Source organism: Vulpes vulpes, chromosome 1 (assembly GCF_048418805.1).
Source record: "Vulpes vulpes isolate BD-2025 chromosome 1, VulVul3, whole genome shotgun sequence".
NCBI lineage: Eukaryota > Metazoa > Chordata > Mammalia > Carnivora > Canidae > Vulpes > Vulpes vulpes.
In genome coordinates, this window is record NC_132780.1 from 148131339 (window position 1) to 148151845 (window position 20507).

Consider the following 20507-nt stretch of genomic DNA (forward strand, 5'->3'; position numbering starts at 1 on the left):
AACACTAGCTGAGCTTTCATTTGGATATATTGCTCTATATATAAAAAAGGCAATAAGTATATTAGTTAAATATGACTAACAATATGAAGGTGTCTTTTTTTGTTTTTACTTTGTTTTATATCAAATCCCATATTCATTGAAGATGGCATATGGAAGTAACTAATATCCATTAAATATCAATTGCTTATTAATACTACCACAAATAAGATGAAAAAGCAGTAACATCAGAATAATCTAAAAGAATACAAATGCTTTAAAATCTCATTGAATAATATAGCTCAGAATATAAATAATCTTACCTATACCAGGGACCCAGTATCACCTGAAAATATGCACTGGTTTGAGCTTATTTTCTAGTGGTGATGACAAATTTGTAGGAAATACCTATGTTGCCCACCTTTAGCCCGTTTTAACTAGCAATATTCATTTATATATGTTTCTTAAGCATTATAACAAGTTCATTTTGTCTCTCAACCTGGGCTATCATTTTTCGGTTCTTTTGCATCTGCTAAAAATTGAAGCTTGGGACTCACAGTCTTTACTTTATGAGAGATACTTTAGATGAACTTGGGCTAGTCAAATTTATCCCTTGGCTAACACAATCTATAAAATTGAGAGTAATTTACACTTGCCTTCCCTTATTGTGTACTTCCCATGCTTTTCCACTCACTAAGCTCAGAAAAACATTCAGATAAATTTAATTCTGAAACATCTATTAACAGAAATCTGGTGGAGGATTCCAAAACATAAGTGTTTACAGTCAGAATAATATAGCACAAGGGGTGTTACAGATCTTATACAGGTCTGTGTCATAAATGTAGTTGGCAACAGGAATACTCCTGGTCATACAATTTGACAAAGGCATCCTCTTCAGGGCTTTATAATTCTAGGCTAAATAAGACCCAATCAGTCACTGCATTACCCTAGTAAACTTCTAGTCACCTCCAAATTTTTCCTAAACATTAGCCCCTTCCCCAGCTCTATAGGAAGAATTATTATCATCCTCCTCAATACTCAATTTTTAGCTTGTAGCTTGTTCAATTGTGATAGGTAGTGTTTCTGTCCCTTAAGGCAAAGATCATATCTGTTTCACCTTAGCAATCCAGGAATCTAGCCTACCACTTACATTCATTACATGAATAAATGAATGAACAAATGAACTGAAAACAAGCTGCTTTGGAAAAATTTCTTCCTACATGATTTTCACTTTGAGATACCAAAATAGAACATTTTCAACTACACAAAATATAGAATAGTCATGAAAAATATAGATTTAATAAAAAAATTTTAAATTGAGAATTAAGTCTATAAGTGACTCTCTAAGTTTTTATTCTTATCTTAAGAAGCATACAGGTTATGTGATTCAGTGGAAGTCGACTGACATTTGCAATATGTGCCCAAGAAATCAGCCCTTGTCTAGATGTTATCATAATTAGTACTCACCTATAGTCAGTGACTCCCTTTGGCTGAGTTACCAGTAAGGCCCCAATAGTCATATTCAGAACATTCTCTAGTACTCCGGTCTGTTGAGCAGTGATAATCTGGTGAGCCAAATTCTGTAATTTGTTACTTGTTAAATATGAAATCAGTCCAGTGCTCCTTATTGTTGGCAGATCACCAATTTCAATGACTATCACTTTTGAGGCAGTTTCCATAATGGTTGGTGATGGGACCCTATATGAACTCATTTCCGTCATAAGAGGTCTTCGTTGACCGACTCTGTAAGAACCAGCACAAGTCACAGTTGGGCAATTGCGCTTTCTCTTTGCTTTATTGTCAGCAATGGCCTTTAAGGTTGCTTCATTGCCAGGCATCTCATGAATAAACCTGATTTGATCTTGGCTAACCTGCAAGAAGTCAGTTAGTCTTTCAAGGATGATGATTTCCCAGCCTTTTTCTAGAAGTGAAAACATCACAGTGAGGGCCAAATGAATAGAGACACCTGAGTGTATTTCAATGGGCTCCTGTCCTTGTAGGACAACATACAAGAGGTTATCCAAGATGCTGAAATAGTTGGAACCAATTGACTCATCTAGCAATGAGGAAGTTGATTGAACCATAATGGGTGGAATGAAACTTTCCCCTATGAAAACACGGGGGTTCTGAAGTTCATGGTAGAATACAGCCAAAAGAAGCTTGGAGGTACTTCTGTTCCCCAAGAGAAAAAAACGCAACACTTGGGGAGTCTGATCCACAAAGCAGACCTTGGTGATTTCCCTGGTAGGTAAAATGGAATAGAAAGTAGATGCAGACCCTGAAGTAGAACAGGGAGCATTGGCATTTACACTACTAAAGGTGTCGACAAAACCACGAGTAACAGATACAACTGGATATAACTTCTGCATTGCCCAAGTGGCATCAGCATTGTCAAGAATTAGAATTGCTTGGTCAGACTGTTTGCAGATGTAGCCTTGTATCAGGGCTCGGTATGTACATTTCTGTTCTTCTCTAAATGTACCTATAAAATAAAAGAAAATAAGTAATATACAAACCACAATCTCTCAAAGATGATTTGCAATCTATCATCCTTATTATCATCTGTAACTTCACGAAACATTTATTGAACTCTTAAGTGTGCTAGATACTGAGTGTGTAAAGAACTCTGGATAAAATATGAAAGGGTACATACATTAAATAACAGCTATTGATAACCTAAGTGTACATGTTACATAATATACATTATTTAAAAGTAATCATGGGGATGCCTGGGTAGCTTACCAGTTAAGCATCTGCCTTTGGCTCAGGGTATAATCCCAGAGTTCCGGGATCAAATCCTGCATCGGGCTCCCTGCATGGAGCCTGCTTCTCCCTCTGCCTGCGTCTCTGCCTCTCTCTCTCTTTCTTTGTCTCTCATGAATAAATAAATAAAAATCAAGAGTAATAATGGATATAATAGTTCAGTGAAAAAAAAGAATTGAGTCAAATAATTAAGGAAAAGGAATAATCAATAAGGCCTCCATAACAGAAAAAGGATAGGGGAGAAGGAGATAATATTTCAGTCAATGAAAAAAGAGGTAGATTGAGGGGGCTGGAAGGAATAATTTATGGACGTGTATTTTTTAAAATATTTTATTTATTTATTTGAGAGACAGTGAGCATGAGGGAAGTGAAAGGAGAGTAGAGGAAAGGGAGAAGCAGGCTCCCTGCTCAGCAGGGAGCCCGACATAGGGCTCCATCCCAGGACCCTGGGACCATGACCTGAGCCAAAGGCAGATCCTTAACTGACTGACCATCCAGGTGCCCGTATGGAGGTGTTAAAATTGAAGAGGTATACTGTGAAAGGGTTGGAAAAAGTTTGGATGTCAGACTATATGATTGTCTTCATTTTCTCTTTTCTCTAACCATGAAGAATTTTTAAAAAATACAAGAAGAGGAAAAGAATAAAGTAGTAATTTGGGGGTATTGATACTAAATAGAGCCCAAGTTGAGGATGATTGGGGCTAATCAAGACGTTTAGAGAAATAGCATTATCCGTTAGTCCTACTTAGCCTCAGGATTGGAACCAAAAAATCAAATTACTACATTTGGGCATAATCTAGCCTTCTCCTATTTCCTTCCTTCCATATGATATGATTAGAAATCTATGCCAAAGCTGCCTTTGATATCCATAAAATTAATTACCAACATGTTGCTTCAGGAGTAGGCCACATGGTTTAATTTTGCCTCAATAATAATAGCAACAATAGTCAAAATTATGAAGGAAATTGTAAAATGTTTCCATCTGAATAATAATGAAATCTTAGCATCAAAATTTGTGGATTTAAGGTTCTGCCTTACAAATTTAGAAAACAAGCAAAGCAAATCCAGAGTAAATAGAAGAACAGGAATAATAAATATAACAGCAGAAATCAATGAAATAGAAAAGAAAGAAACAAAGAAGCAAAAATAAAAGTGAACAAAGCTAAATTTGATTCTTGGAAAATATTAATTAATTATTTAACCCACTCACTAGACTGATAAAGATAAAAAGGAAGAGCATAAATCACCAGTTTCAGGGATGAGTGGTTATTACTACAGATCCTACAGACAAAGGTTAAGAAACTACTAAAACAAACTTCATGCTAACAAATTCAACAATGTAGATGAAATAGACAAAAAGAAAACAGATACAGAATAAAACAGAAAATTCAAATTGTAATAACTCTTTAAAGTAATTGAATTCACTAAATTGAATACTAAATTATTAATTTAAGTAGAGATTCAATTATCAAACATAAAAGAAGGGTCACTTTTAACATAATATGTTTTCTCCCTATGGTCATATAATATGGAAACCCTAATGTAAATCAAGAATTATTTTCAAAACCATGGAACCAATATGAAGGGAATTAATTCCATGATCTTAACAGATATGGAAATTGTGCCCTGAGATTCTGATAAACAGCTCTACTATAGATATATCCTTTTGAAATGAGATATTTAGGGGGCCTTCCTAAAAAAAAAAAAAATCACACTACTTTCCTTTTCTAAACTTTACAGCTGACTCTCCTTCTTTTAACACGTTTTTTTTTTCTTTTTTAGCCATGTTGATGTCAATTATTCATTCACATTCTATCCAGTTTTATAGATGTCTGTTTTTGTTCCTCCTGGTTTTGATTCAGGAGATATAACATCTTTTAAAGTGATCTCTACAGATTGCTAAATTTTAGGAACTATCCCTAACTAAACTAATCACTCTCTTATTTGATACAATTCTCAATCATTCTCTGCTACTAACTATAAGTAGTTTGATAAGTTACACAGAATTTGTAAGTGTCAGTGCTTCTAAGGGGTTATTTCTCAAGGTGAGGGACTATATTTCCTATTACCACAGGGCTTAACACAATAACTCAAACACAGTAGATGCTTCTTCTTTTTTTTTTAGATGCTTCTTAATATGTATTAGTTGATTGATGTATAATGTCCTTTTCAAAACTCTTATTTTTAAAATAATTTTTAGGGCAGCCCAGGTGGCTCAGCAGTTTAGCACCACCTTCAGCCCAGGGTGTGATCCTCAAGACCCTGGATTGAGTCCCACGTCAGGCTCCCTGCATGGAGCTTGCTTCTCCCTCTGCCTGTGTCTCTGCCTCTCTCTCTCTCTGTCTCTCATGAATAAATGAATAAAATCTTTAAAAAACATCTTTAAAAAAATAATAATTTTTTTAATCAATTATTTCCAGGTATCTAGTTATAAGGTTATTTTTCTATAGCTTGAATATATTTTAAACCAACATATGACAACAATAACAGAATATACTACAAAAATTTATTATGAGACTCGCCCCCTTTAATATATGACAAAGCTCAATACACTGAGAAATCCATCTATTTCATATGAAACCATAAAATTGAAATTATGGCTGATTATATTTATATGAATTTTCTTATGTTCCTAAACACATTATTGATTTGTTTGCAAAAGAATTATGTTATGACAAAGCATTTTTTCCTATACTAACTCATTATATAAACACACATGTAGAAAAATGAGTATTTATTTCTATTCCTGATGGCAAGTGCCTTCTAAAGCTAAAATAACAAAAATGGAGGATTTCTAATGTGATTCAAATATTCTTTTACAAAGAATTTTTTTTACAATTTATTTTATTTTACAAAGCAAGCTCAGGTATAAGGTGATAGAATAGAAGTCACCGTCAAATTTTTATAACCTGTTGGAATTTTGTAGGAGTTAGATTATGAACCCCAAAAACCAGGCAAGAAATTCAAGAAACATTTACTGAATTCCCTGTGCATGTTTAACCTGTCAACAGGAAGATTTTGTTACTATGTCTCTTCTCTCTTCATTGTTAGGAGTGAGTTGCCTTTCTGTATTATCAAGGGTTGTGATGTGATAAAGATTAAATGCTAAGCACATATGGCTACTCAAATATGTAGGAATTATTTGCTTATTTAAACGTAGTTAACTTCCTTATTCAGAGTAGTGCAATGCCAATTACACACATTGTTTCTATTCCTAATGTATTCCTTTTTGTGTGTGTTTTGAAGCTTTGTGTTGAACATCTCACTAAAAGGAACACATGCTTTCTGATGCTGAGACATTTGGTTGGAGACTTACTCCCATGACCTCCATGAAGTCAATAATTAGTATCTCCTAAGTTACGTTAAAAAAAGGTTTCATGAAACATTGGTTATTATAAAATATTATCCCCCATGCCTTCCTTCCTATACCCCCATAAGATGGAAGACAAACACATTTGATCCAACGTAAGTAAAAAGAATACTTAAATTACTTCTTTGTTTCAGGTCTTCTTGACAAAATATAAAACAAATGAAATACTTTTCCTCCAAAATCATACACCCTACAATTTTTGCTATTCTAGGAATAGCACTGTAAAAAATCTGTAATAAATAATCTACTAATTATATTTTCAGGCTGTCCAGCTTATTAAGAGTGTTTTTCTGTCCCACATGTTTAGAACTGTCAAATGTGGAAAATTTCTTATGAAGTTTTCCTCATGTATGAGCTGTAATATTTGAATAGCTTTTTATAGAATAACTTTTGTGGCACGGTCAATTAAAAAACCTACTTCTCCTCCACCTCTCACTTTCTTCTCATGCCTTAGGATACATTTAGTAACACAGGAGACCCAGGGTCTGGCTCCTGTTTATCACAGCATGGGCAAGTTGACATAAATGGCTAGTAAGAACTTTATATAGAAGTGATTTCGAATCACAAAAAACAGACCTTCTTGCACCCATACCAAGTGCGTGTCCAGCTCAATTCTCTGTTAGCTAGATCTTAAAAATGCTTGTATCCATTGTTACCCACCCTCTCAGTGCTTATGATGGAGGAGAATTTAGAGCCAGGAGAGTGTTAGCTTAAATTTTCATTAAAATACCTCAAATTTGCAAATTTTACAAAAAACATAGGGCCAGGGGATCCCTGGGTGGCACAGCGGTTTAGCGCCTGCCTTTGGCCCAGGGCGCGATCCTGGAGACCCGGGATCGAATCCCACGTCGGGCTCCCGGTGCATGGAGCCTGCTTCTCCCTCTGCCTATGTCTCTGCCTCTCTCTCTCTCTCTGTGACTATTATAAATAAAAAAAATAAATAAAAATAAATTAAAAAAAACATAGGGCCATTCATGGGCAGCCCAGGTGGCTCAGCAGTTTAGGGCTGCCTTCTGACCAGGGCGTGATCCTGGAGATCTGGGATTGAGTCCCATGTTGGGCTCCCTGCATGGAGCCTTCTTCTCCCTCTGCCTGTGTCTCTGCCTCTCTCTGTCTCTGTGTCTCTTATGAATGAATGAATGAATGAATAAATAAATAAATAACCTTAAAAAAAACATAGGGCCATGCAAACTCATTGCTAGCATTCCTTCTGGAATCTTGATAGTGGCCTGTGTAAGCAAAGACCCTGAAACCTCAACTTTACCACCTTCACAGTAAGTCAGCCTGGATTGTAGAGATCCAATGAGCAAATGCCTTGGATATGCTTAATAAGATATCATGGGAAAACAGGATGACTGGGTTCACTGAGATTAGGTTTCTGCCTGTGACTGAGAAGAAGGGGCAGAGGGTCACAGGTATTAAAGATATTTTCAAAAAACCAATCATATGAAGCATAGCACATCTCTGCTATAAAAGGAGAGAAATGAAGTAAGGGATGTTATATACAAATAATACTTGAAAAAATATAACAACAACCAACATTTATGGAAGACTTTGTCTGTGCCAGGTATTCTCCTAGAGAAGCCTTGAAGATGAGATGAACAGTAAGAGACTGAATATTCCAACAGACAATAGCCATACCATACATGAAAACAGAACTCTGATTCATAGTCAGTAGTGACCAGGCCAAGAAACCAGTTTGTTATTAGCACAACCAGTTGAGGAAGGTCACATTTCTATCTGTATCTAGTCCGGGATGACCAAAAAATAACCTCTGAAAAAATCAGCCCCAAATAGCTAGCACCTGATTAATAATTGTCAACTTCCCCAGTTTCCTTCCCCCTGTCCAACTGAGGACCAAATGAAGAAAGCCAAACATATCCCTCTAATCAATTGCATAGGATGTCACATTTCTAAGTAGCCTACCTCCAGCTTCCCCATGCCAAAAACAGCACCCAATCAGGATATACCTGAAATCTTTCCTTTTTTCCACCATAAAGCTTTCTCACTCTCTCTGCCTTTGAGCCTCTGCCAAATGCAAGTGATGGTGGCTAACTCACTTGATATAGCAAATCTAGGTAAGGAGCCTTTGATTGTTCTTATTTGAGTAGTTTTTATTTTCACAGAAGTCAAGGTTTTAGATGAGTTATTTACCTGGAATAAGAGTGAGGACAGAGTTAGAATGGACAAGGAAACCATAAACTAGTTTCAGTGGCTTTCAGGGACTGAAAAGCAATGCCTACCATGTCAATATGACACAGGTAGTGAGCCTAATGACATCAGCCACAGAGAAGCAGGGGTTTTTGCTTAAGGGATATGACATAGGGCATGTGAATAACATTGAAATGTGAAGGTTTGAGAGTGTGATAATAGGTAGGCTTGAGGCAAAAGGGTTAAAGAACACTATGAAAACAGAAAGCAGTTTGTTGAATCTAATTTCAGAGCTAATTTCACATAGCACCAGGAGCAAGATTTGGAGAAAGAGTCAAAGGTTGGTTGACCTCATGAATGATCAGGAAAGACATGTGTATTCTGGAGGTGTAAATAACATGTGGTGGACTTCTGATGGCGACTGCCGGAAGGCAGGGATGCTAAGCAAAATACACTATACCCTTATACTCTCTAATGTGGTGTGGAAGTTGGACACTATCAGAAGGGTTCTATGGATTTCACAGCTTGTCAACTGGGGACTCTAGTTACTGCTTAAATTAGTCTTGTTGGCCAGAAGATGATCATCTCATGGTTGTTTCAACTAATATAAAATGGTTGCTCAGGAGAGTTTCAGGTATAGAAATATCTGACAGCAGGTCCACAGCCTAATGGAAGTGGTATCTGGAAGAGGAACAGGATGGGATAGAGATTAGAATAGTAGAGGAATATTCACTTCCCTACGAAGATATCCTCAAGCCATCAGATTGGTGATCCTACCTTCCTTCTCTATTTTTTTCCTTCCTTTTTTCTTCTTTTCCTCCCTTCCTTTTTCCTTCCATAACCTCCTTTACCTAAAACTTCTCCGTGGCAAGTTTATTATCCCTAGTTCATAGACAGAAAAACTGACTCACAATTTTAACTCATAATTATGTAGTAACAGTAATGAGGAGAAAGGGGAAAAGAAAAGCAACATAATCCAAATAACTTCACTTTGGGTTGTATTTAGTTGTAGAGTCAGCTGTGATGAGTAATACTGGCCAAGAAGTACCACGATCATCAGGAGTTCTCTCTACACAGTGAGAGAGAGCAACTTATGGAGAGGTTTTCAGTGATTGGTTATTATTTGTCACATCATATATTTGGTGAGAGTCCATTTGCTTTTTTATATTGCCACTTGGTCTTCTTAATATTTTAGCATACTATCCCAGAACTCTAAACACACAACCACACATTTAACAAAGGCACCAGTCTAAAGATTATCAGCAAGTAACATTGATTATTATTTTATAGCCAAACTTGCAGTCCTGGTGTTCATAAATAAGAAATTTTATTTTTATTCCTCCAGAATTTAGCACTAAGAGACAGGGTGGTTCATCAGTCTCTTTCCACCCACTTTCCTAGGTCATCTCCAGAGCTAATCAATTCTAGTATTTTAATTTTAATGTGACGCAAAATAAAGCATATGTAAGCAATGCATTAGGGTTCCTGCTAAATGGGCATGGTTCTTAACTGTAGGGGAGAAAACACGGGACTTAAGAGAAGGGTGTGCACACGGCCAGCAGGCATCATCGTTTACTGTCCTGGCCACAGCTGGCAGAGGCTCACGGTGACAATCTGGCTTCCCTTCCCAACAGTGTTCCATCTTTTCTTCCTCTGGATTTCTTTCCCTCTTGCTTCTCTCAGTTGGGGAAGGCTTAGTTTTGAGTAATGATTATCTTTCTCACTTGTTTCTGTCTTTTCTTTTCCCACTTCTCCAAATGGCCTTATCTGCCAGTCACAATTTTTGTGGTCTGCAATTCTGATCACTTTTAAATGAAACCCATGCTGGCTTTGGTAATCATAATGTCATTTACAATTTACCACTAAACACGTTTATTCAGTTAGTAGCACACTGGAGAAAGAGAACTCCATATGAACTCACCGTGAAAGGCCTAATCTGATTATTTCCTCATGAAAATCCAGGCAGGGGTGCTTGTAAGAGGGGCTGAGAGGAGAAGAGGAAAAAAAGCAAGGTCTGGCCACAGCTGACTTTCATAATCAATGTGAAGAGATAAGTGACACAGCCTGTCAGGGCCGGCCGCCCAGTCACCCCAGGGCATTCCTCTCAAACAGGCAAGAGTGGACAGGACTTAATAAATGCTGAGTGACCAGTGAGTATTGGCTTGGCATATGCTATTGCATTCAAGATGGACAAGCACAGTGATAAAGTCCAGAAGCTCTTCTCTAAGTGGGGGAAATTAGATTAAGCAGGTTGTATTTGTGTGTGCATGTGTGCACATGAACACTTGGCTTTGTGTATACTTTAACATCCTAGAACGTCCTAGACATACAATATCCTCCATCTTCCTCTCCCTTGACTGGAGACCTCAGACCTAACAACCAAGAAAAAAAGTGAATTAAGTATGTCTGGTGAAGGAGGAGAAAAAAAGAAGGTATGTGTGTGTGTGAGTATGTATGTATACTCAGGTTGCTTCCAGGGTTCTAACAAATATTAACTTTGTGTCAATATTTGTCCTTCCTGTCGTGAAATGAGGATTTTCCACCTCATTTCACATTTGAAAAGAAAATATGCCAAAGGGGTCGTCTTTGCTAGGAAAAAAAATTAAAAGAAAAGGGAAAAAAAGAAACAACCTCTATCCTTTATTTAGAAAAATGGGTCAGAAGGAAAGAGAAAAAAAAAAGTATTTTTAAAATAAATGTTTTGACTCAAAGGCACATAGAATCCTTCCATCTTCCCCTTTCAACAAAAGGAAAAAATTTATATGTTTAAAATTGAATGAAATACATCAACATTAATGATTTTTTTTTCCTCGAGGTTAACATCACCATTTCCCTCAATAATTTTTTTAGCCATTTTGTGATAGATTTCCCAATTCATGGTACAGTAAAGTATAGGAGATTTTGACAAAAACAAAATATATAATCATTCTCTTATTTTCAAGAAATGAAATCATTTACAATTCTTTTCTGTCAAACAACATTTACACCTCATTATTTCTAATTTAACAAATATAAATGGCCACAGATCAAATAAAGTGTAGACAGGTTGAATTTATCCCCATTTATAGACGTTGTTGTAGACCTTCGGGCTATGAAGTGAGACTCCAAAATCTCAGAGCTGTGTTCCTAAATATACAAAGAGAGTAGCTGAAATCTTGGAAAGAAATATGAAAGAAACATTTTCGTCATACTAAAAATAATAGACAAAAACTATCCACTTTTTTAGAATGAGGAATTCTTGCTAAGAGTTCTGTTTTATCTTTTTAACTTCAGAAATAATGGCTGTGCGTTTTATCTGTAAGGTGAATTGAGAATGATGTTCTTATGCATCATAGATTCAATATGGATGACAGAAAACATAGGCTTGCTTTAGAATTAGAGGTCTGTAAATTCTGTTGAGTGACTACAATATGGTAGTACTAGTGATCATAAAAGAGATAAGATAGATATGTATATATGTACAGTGACATACACAGATGGCATTATAAGATAATGTAATTTGAGAAATTTAAAGTTTATTAAATTGAAAAATTTATGTATTCAAAGTTCAGGACTGGAAGCTTCAAAATTAAGGTATTTTCAGCTTGGCTTTCATAATTCATTGAACAGTGGTGCTTAGGAATGTAGTCTCCTCTGGCATCATTCTTACTGAAAAAGACAGCACTCTTATAGCTGGTGATCCGCATGGTGCAGTGGCTTCCAATGTGTAAGGAGTCCTGAGCGGGTAGAAAAGAGAGGTCCTGGTGTGGAAATAGCAGTACAGGACTGAAGATACTGCACAGGAAGAGGAAGGTGCTAGATGAGAAATGCACACCTCTGTAAGCACACAGAACGGGAGATGGACTTCAAGGGCTCTAGATGATAGGATTTGCCACAATTTCAAGAGAAATCTCACCAAAGTCCTTGAACTTAGGTCTATTTTTTATGGGAATACATTTCCAACCTAATCTGAAAAAAAATGGAAAAACTATATAAAACTAACCATTACCTGAAGCAGGATGCCCATATGGCCTTTGGTGAAAGATCTTTCTATCTTTACTAAGATCCCTTGATGAGTATCTCCAAATATTTGGGTCCTTTTAATAGAAGTGTTACTTTGAGAGGGAAAAATGATCAGGAGATGAAAGTATGTGATAAAATGACAATGAAGATGAGGGATGAGCATTAGATACATATCAAATAGATCCTTCTTCTGAATCAATCTGTTTGTATTTTTTTTAAATAAACAACACTTATTTTTATAGATAAGTCCATTCAAATCAATTCCAGAAGATTACTTTGTATTTTTTTTACTAAGATGAAATGTCATCTATTTTCTACTTAAAATAAGTGACCTAAAAATGCTTTTATATTTTTGTTATTTTGTTGTATTATGATTTGCCCTGCAAACACCAATGGGTATGGTCTCGATTATGACTTTTATTTTTTGACTACTACAGTGAAAACAGCCAAAGCAAATGCAAGTTCAGGAAAAACAGCTTGGTAGGTAAGACATCAATTTTTCTAGCCAGAGAGATTTGCATTGCACTTTCTACCTGCAAGACCAAGGGCAAGTTACTTACCCTCTTTCTGACCCAGTTAACTCATTTGTAAAAGAGACTGAAAATAGCATCCAACCCATAGGCTGATGGATAGGTTTAAATGAAATGATGAATGTTGGAAACAAACGTGCTAATAGACGTAAGTTGCTACAGTAGCCATACTAAAAAAAAGTGGTATTCTTTAAGATGCTTCCCACTCTCCTTTTGCCTTTTTTGGTACTACCCTCATCACAAATTAATAACGTTCAGTGCCTTTTAGTCTGAAACAGCACCGGCCAGTGTTGCAAGTATTCATAATGAATAATGTTGAAAGAGAGAGGTTACAGGTGAAGAAAATGCTACAAAGCAGATATACTATCTACGATCTTAGAAAATATGTGCAAGAAAGAAATGTACACACACATACATGTCTATAAGCAGAATGTCTGCTTTTTTCACCAATCAAAAAATTAATAAAACCCTGCAAAATGCAAGATGGTTTCAACCCTTCCATCTAATCTTAGTTTTTTTCCTTCATTAGTTTGGTAATATTCTCCACCTCACTTCCCCTTTCTCTCTACCCTCTGATTTCCTTTTGCTAGCAACCCTTGCCTGCCATTTTGACCACAGTGATGTTCAGGGGTTAGATTAAAGTCAGGAGCAGCCAACAGCCTTCTTTACAAATACAATCTGAGCACGCTCTTTCCCCAGAATGATAAACTTATCACCTCTCCAGCCCTCAGTCTGAAGCTGCAGCAGTAATTCTGCTGGATGCCAAAACTAAAATGAATGTGACTGTGCCATGCCCAGCTTTGAGCTGTGGCTGTAATGAGATTTGAATGGGAAGCCCCGGACACAATAAATCTGCGCCATATGTGACCATTTCCTGTGTCAGTTCCTTTCTCATAACCAGTGGAGACTTTTTTTTTTCCCTCTCATGACCCCACACCATGACTCTGAAATCTTTCATGGCTGCTTATGGGCCTCAGGCTTTTTACAGCAGTTGTATAAATAAATGAATTTGACAGCAAACATCATAACAGTTAGCAGTAATGTGTGTTCGCCACAAGTGCCTATACTACTCACTGGAGAAATGGCAGAGGAAACAGCTTGTTTTGTTACCTAAACAAAAGTAGTTTCGTTTGACAAGTGGTGAAAGAATTAGTCAAATAAACTTGAAATCCACTAGGACTGTTTTTGCCAACCCTCCCTGCCAGTAAAACGTTCCCAGCTTCTCAGTGCCCATGATTCACGAGAGATAAATTTTCCTCTTTTATTCTGAGATAAAGATCTGGGCTGGGAATACAAACCCTTTGCCTGATATTTTATATTACTCTTCTTCACAAGGCAAGAGTGTCACATAGGGGAACTCAGGTATGGTAAAGAGTTTCCAAAGGAACTTATGAAAGAAACACCAAGGGAGGCAGTTCAGGTAGGAAGGAGGAGAGTTCCTAATAGTGACCCCATCCCACTGATTACCTGTTGAAAGTAAACCAGAGCCCAGGAGGGCTTCCTTTTCTTTCATGTTTCCTTTATTCAAAAAAGGTTGTTGAAAGAAAGGGGGGGTCATCATTTTCCCTCTATTTCTACAGTCCCAGTAAAATGAAGTGGTCTATTTTGGGGAATTTGTGGTCAATTCTGATAAGTACAAAAAAAAAAAAAAAAGATTTTTCTCAGTTACATGGATTCGTTGGTTTAAGTCCTTAAATGTTTTCGTTCCTCTACTGGAATCTCAATAACCTCCTCATTATTCCAGGTGTGAAAAAAAGATGGGTTTTTTTTTTGTCTTTTGGGTTTTCTAAGAGATTTTATTTATTTATTCATGAGAGACAGAGAGAGAGAGAGAGAGAGAGAGAGAGAGGCAGAGACATAGCCAGAGGGCAAAGCAAGCTCCTTGCAGGGAGCCCGATGTGAAACTGGATCCCCTGACCTTGAGATCACGCCCTGTGCTAAAGGCAGACACTCAACCACTGAGCCACCCAGATGTCCCTGTGAAAGACCTTATAGCTCAATAGTTATTCCTATGGACTCTGGTCCAAACTGCCTAGATTCAAATCCTCACTTTGATACTTACTCTCTGTGATTTTAGGCAAGTAACTTAGCTTCACTGTGCCTCAGTTTCCACTTTTGCAAAGTGGGAAGAAAAATGGTATGTCATAAGGTAGCTGTGACAGTTAAGTGTGTTTTAAAGGGCTCTGAACATAAATGATAAATGGGGACATTATGCTAAGTGAAATAAGCCAGTTTAAAAAAATAAATACTGCATGATAATACTTCTATGAGGTATTTACAAGACTCAAACTCATAGAAGCAGAGAATAGAACGGTGGTTGCCAGAGGCTGGAGAAGAGGATAAAAGGATCAAAGAGTGGCTAGGACTTAATATGTATTGTTGTCATTATTATTATTCCAAACAAAGAAACTTGGATAATAGTGGTTTAAAACCACTAGAGCTCTTCTCTAGGACAGCTTGATATTGGCAGCTTATCTGGGAAATAAAATCTAAAACCTGAGGGGCACCTGGGTGGTTTAGTGGTTGAGCATCTGCCTTTGGCTCAAATTGTGATCCTCAGGGCCTGGGATTGAGTCCTGTATCAGGCTCCCTGCAGGAGCCTCCTTCTCCCTCTGCCTATGCCTCTGCCCCTCTCTCTGTGTCTCTCATGAGTAAATAAAATAATATAAATAAAATTTAAAACCTGTGGGGGAAAACCATAATAGTACTTTCATTGAACTCAATTGCAATTAATTATACGATGTAGTACATTGTTAATAAAAATATCATCTGGATTTTGAAAATATTTTTTGAGTTGTAGGCTATTTTCACTCTTTCTAAAGTAGTGCTCTTTGTCATGGTCAAGTAACTTTTGCCACTAGAATCTTCTCATACTCAATAGAAGAATCATTGATTAGGAGAATAAAAGTTGGAGCTATCCCCAACTAACAACAGATCTTAGAGTCTATGTCCCACTCTCTGTTTTTATCTTTTTAAAAGTTATTTATTAAAATGTTTCACTAACATGTTTTGTTTGTGCGATAATATGCAAAAGTGCCTTAATATTTTAGAAGGTGCAGATTATAATTAATATAACAGAGATAGTTCAACTTAGAGAGTCTACTACCTACACAGTAAATTCCTAATGTCTGTTTTAACTGACTGAGAAATCCACTTAGATATATATTTCTCTATATCTAGTCAACTGTTTCTGTGGAGAAAGTCAGAAATATGAATGAATTGAACTGTGCAAAATTAAATGGACTCTTTCAGTTTTGCTTTTAGAGCAGTACCTAAAAATGGAAAGAAGTATGTCAACCGAAGTTAAGGAACCATTTGGCTTTATAAAACAATAACGAGCCAGGAGCGGGCAAAATAGGGTTGACTGTGATTTGGGGAGGTGAGTTTTGCTAGAAAACCAAATACATAAAGTGACATCATCCTGTGGTAAAATAGACTTAATGGAGACTCCATATATAGTAAAGTAAACAGACAACCCCATCTTATCATTGCTCCAGGTTACAGGCTGCAATGCTACATCTAGGAAATGTCTCCAAAATTGGTCTGTGAGAAAATAACTTTGTGCCCTAGGACCTTCACTGTTGAAGAATGTCATGTAACAAGACATCTTCCTTACTACATCCAAGTCCTTTCCCAAGATCGGCTCCTAGGATGCATATCCTGATTCACTGCTGGAGTTGCAAACATGAAGATTTTATGCAGCTGATAACCCCAGCTAATTGCACCCCACAGCACCACCAGGGATGAATAAACACAGAGCTGAGCAGTGCTTGTTGTGATTGACTGGCCACTCCTACTGCCTCTTAAATAGAAAATGAACACTGCTACCTTTTAAAGTCTGTTTTGCTGAGTTAAGGAGAAAACTGAGAGGGCAAAGAAATTCTAAAAGAGCAGTAGCTTCATCAAGCATTGTGGAACTATGAAAATAACTGCTCAGCTCTTTCTTCATCATTTTCTGTGTATGTGTGTCAACATCTATACAAGTTAGGCTTGTCACAGGAAGTGACAGGTTTGTACTTCCCTATCCTCCTGTGGTTGAGTAGAATCATTTGTTAGTCATCAATCATTGAGCAGAGGTAACAAGCAACTTTTGGGGGCCATACAATTTAATTGAAAGAGTTGGCAAAACATAGGCCATAGGCTCAAGCCAGCCCACTAGCTACTGTAAATAAAGTTTTATTGAAACACAGCCCATATTCACTTGTTTACCTATTATAAACTAATGTAAACTCTACTTTTGCACTGTAATAGCAGATTTGAGTAATTGTGACTGAAGCTCTATGGACTTGAAGTTGAAGTTGGAAATATTTACTGTCTGGCCCTTTATAAAAAATGTTTGCCAATCCCTGCTCTAAGAGTTCTATATTTGTCTCTGAGGCAGTGAGCAGCAAAGTACAAGATGGAGGCTTATTTCTCATCCTGGGTCCCTGCCAGAGATAAACAAGAAGAATAAGCAAGAAATAGACCTTTGTTATTTTCAGCTATCAAGATTTGCAAGTTGTGCATTATGACATCCTTACTTAGCCTACTCTGATGGATACAGAATCTTTACTATTCTCATGTGTATCTTTTTCTCTGCACATACATAATATATCTTGCTTTAGGGAAGGGAATGAAAAGCATAAGAGGACTTTATTCTCTTTTTTTTGTCCTCAGGAGACATGATGAGGACATGAAATGTTTGAGTTCTCAGTCAACATTTGGCTGGAATTTTTCCCCTTCTAAACATAAATTTTCTTTATATAGTTTATCTCAATATTTCCTTCAACTAATACCTGAGAATCAATCTTCTTTGTTAAAGCTCTTTGAAAACTTATTCCACAAATCTCCACAAACCTGCCTTCCTTGCCATGTAAAGATGAAATTTCTTCAATATATTGAGTACAGAAGATTGTTGAAATAATTAGAGAAAAAGATTTCTGTAAGCCCAGAATTGGCACGCTGATGTCTTTCAGAATGAGTTCTTGCATTTGGTCTTTGGCAGTTCTGATACAGTAGAAAATGCATACAGCTGGCTCTACTTGTTCATTTTGCTATGTCCAGATCTTCTCCTTTGGGGGAAAAAGAAGCAGGTACTTTTTTTTGGCAGAAAACAACATGGTCTCTTTCAACCTCACAGAAGTACAAGTTGATGGGACAGCCTGCCACTGATACTGCTCTTTGAAAGCAGGAAGTGATAGAGGCCATTACGAGAGTATCATGTTCCTAGTGTCAGCCATCAAAGGGAGAGCCAAAGGGTATCTTGCCAAGACAAGTGCTGTGATCTGATGGATAGGGACACTAGTTTGAAGATGGCAATTCTGATTTATATTCTTCTTACTCTTGATAACTTTGACAACAGACTACCATGCATCTCAGTTGACTTATCATACATTATAGAGCAATATACATGGATATTTACCTACAGAAAAATTGTAAAAAAGTTAACTGCATTAATGTCTATGACATACTGCAGGGGAAAGGGAATTGAAAGAGGCAGCAACCCAAGCAATCTTCCCACTGAGGGCAATAGGTAGGAGCCAGGAGGGAGAGTGGATAGTACACATGATGAGGTTAACCTGGTACTGTTCAGTCATTTGAACAAAGAATTTGTTAGGTTTTTTACAAGTAAGATATTGGACCAGGGGCTCCCAGGTAAGCTACTTCCAAGTTACCTTTCAAGTTCAATGGCTCCTCTTAAAAACTGGTACAAACAATTCACCAGGCTAAAAGAGTTTTAAGGACATTTTGAAACTTAATTTGGAGGAACAAAACATAACTAGACTACTGAGATGCATAATGAGCTCAGACAAGATGGCTTATTCACAGCAAGGGCTGTATAAAAACTGGAGGCAAAGTAGTGTCTGGAGCTATAAGAATAGGTACTGCAAAATATATCTATAGATACCAATAAACACTATCTAGAGATTCAACATGGGAAAGAATAACTGATTAAGAAAAATTTTAGTTATACTCAACTATATGTAAGATTTAAAAATTATTAACAGTCATGTACTATGGTTTACATGTAGGGATACTTCAAGATGAACTCTTTAATTTGGATGAAGTCTGGTATGGAATCAGGAAATCAATAATCATTCTATGCATTATCTTATCATTTTGAATCTTTGTAAATTCTGGAGGAAGGGAGGGTGATGAGAGAAAAACAGGAACTGAGTATCATTTTCTAGCTACTTCATTGTACAGGTTTGCCATTTTAAGCACTGATTTAACACTATATTTGGGGCATTAATAATTATCCTGATAATGATCTAGGCTCTGGTAATACGTAGTTAAAAATAAAAGATAGTCATGATACTTGCCGTCATGGAACTTACTTAGAATCAAGTTTCCAGTACCAAAAAAAAAAAAAAGATTTCTTTTTCAGATAGTGAACTCATCATGAGCAATCTGAGTACAGATATCCACCTTACTCATCTTGGCAAGTCTTGCTCCTGTCCCAGAGCCTGTTACAGTCAAAGGGAAGAAACATCAAAATTCTATGGATGTGTCCTTATGGGCCAGGTATTCAAGGAGTCATTCATCATGTCTTATTTTACTTAGTCATCATGCCAAGCTGAGAGGTATGTTTTTATCATTTCTTTTTTCCAAATAAAGAAACTGGACTTGAAGCTGAATGTAGGGACCCCAAAATAGCAGAGTCAGACTAAAAGCAGCCTAGATGCCTGAGTCACCACCAGGATCACAGCTGCCAAGGGAGCCACCCAGTCTTCTTTAGGCTGAGATGTGAATGGAAAAAAAAAAAAAGTTGTCCTTTTGTTGAACAATTGAGATTTGGGGGTTATCTGTTAACTGGAGTTGATTACTCTGTATCACACAATATCTTTGTTTTATATGAGCAAATGAAACGAATAAGTACACAGACATAAAGAACAAACAAGGGTAAGGTCCGAGTTGGTTTAGAAGTAGTATTAAGAGGAAAGGTTGAATGCCCGGATTTTCTGACCTAGACTATACCTACCACTTAAGGAGGCTCCATTTAGTGAGAGTGTTGCTCTCTATGGGTGACGGGCACTGAGGGGGACACTTGACGGGATGAGCACTGGGTGTTTTTCTGTATGTTGGTAAATTGAACACCAATAAAAATTAATTTATTAAAAAAAAAGGAAGTTCACTGAGAACTGGCTACAGATGAGTTTACACTCTAAATGATCTCCACTTTGTAGCCAGCTCAAAACTAACTTGGAAGCTCTTAGAGACAGCTAAAAATTCAGTTTCACTAAGGTCTGGAATACAAGAAAGCGAGCAGCATACTGCATGCCAAGAAAGAAAAGTAGAAGCTCTAAGTACCTGGTTTATACTTTGAAAAAAAGTTTGGGAAAAGAGCAAGAGCATACTTATAATTCCTTAGGGATACATCATGTGCTTTTTATTGGACCTGCTCTGTGTCTAAAGCCTATTTCCATCTAGTACCATACACTAAGTTAGTCATCTGAATATTATATTTAGAGAAATGCACACATTGGGTCAAAAGCAAAATTAGGCCATCTCCATAATTGGAAAGTTTATCATTCCACCAACTACAAAGTTCTTTTTGCCTGGAATCAAGGCTGATTTCTCCTGAAATGACAGGATTTTCCAGATAACACTAGTCACTGGTCTTTCAAGAATGGTTTTATAGGTTAATAGGAGCTGCTTCCTGAGAAAAACTATAGCCCATAATGCATCTGGCCAATTCTCTGGTGCCATTCAAATTGTTAGGGGTAAGAGTGGGA

At 36.9% G+C, this 20507-nt stretch overlaps 1 protein-coding gene across 3 annotated transcripts in view; it reads right to left on the bottom strand.

Moving 5' to 3' along the window:
* PKHD1 (PKHD1 ciliary IPT domain containing fibrocystin/polyductin) overlaps nt 1-20507 on the bottom strand; it is a 477678-nt gene that overhangs the window by 53347 nt on the left and 403824 nt on the right. For all 3 annotated transcript variants that reach the window (XM_072733695.1, XM_072733698.1, XM_072733700.1), the window contains one exon: nt 1444-2458. In XM_072733695.1, coding sequence (XP_072589796.1) covers nt 1444-2458 — 1015 coding nt within the window. The remainder of the gene's footprint in view (nt 1-1443; nt 2459-20507) is intronic.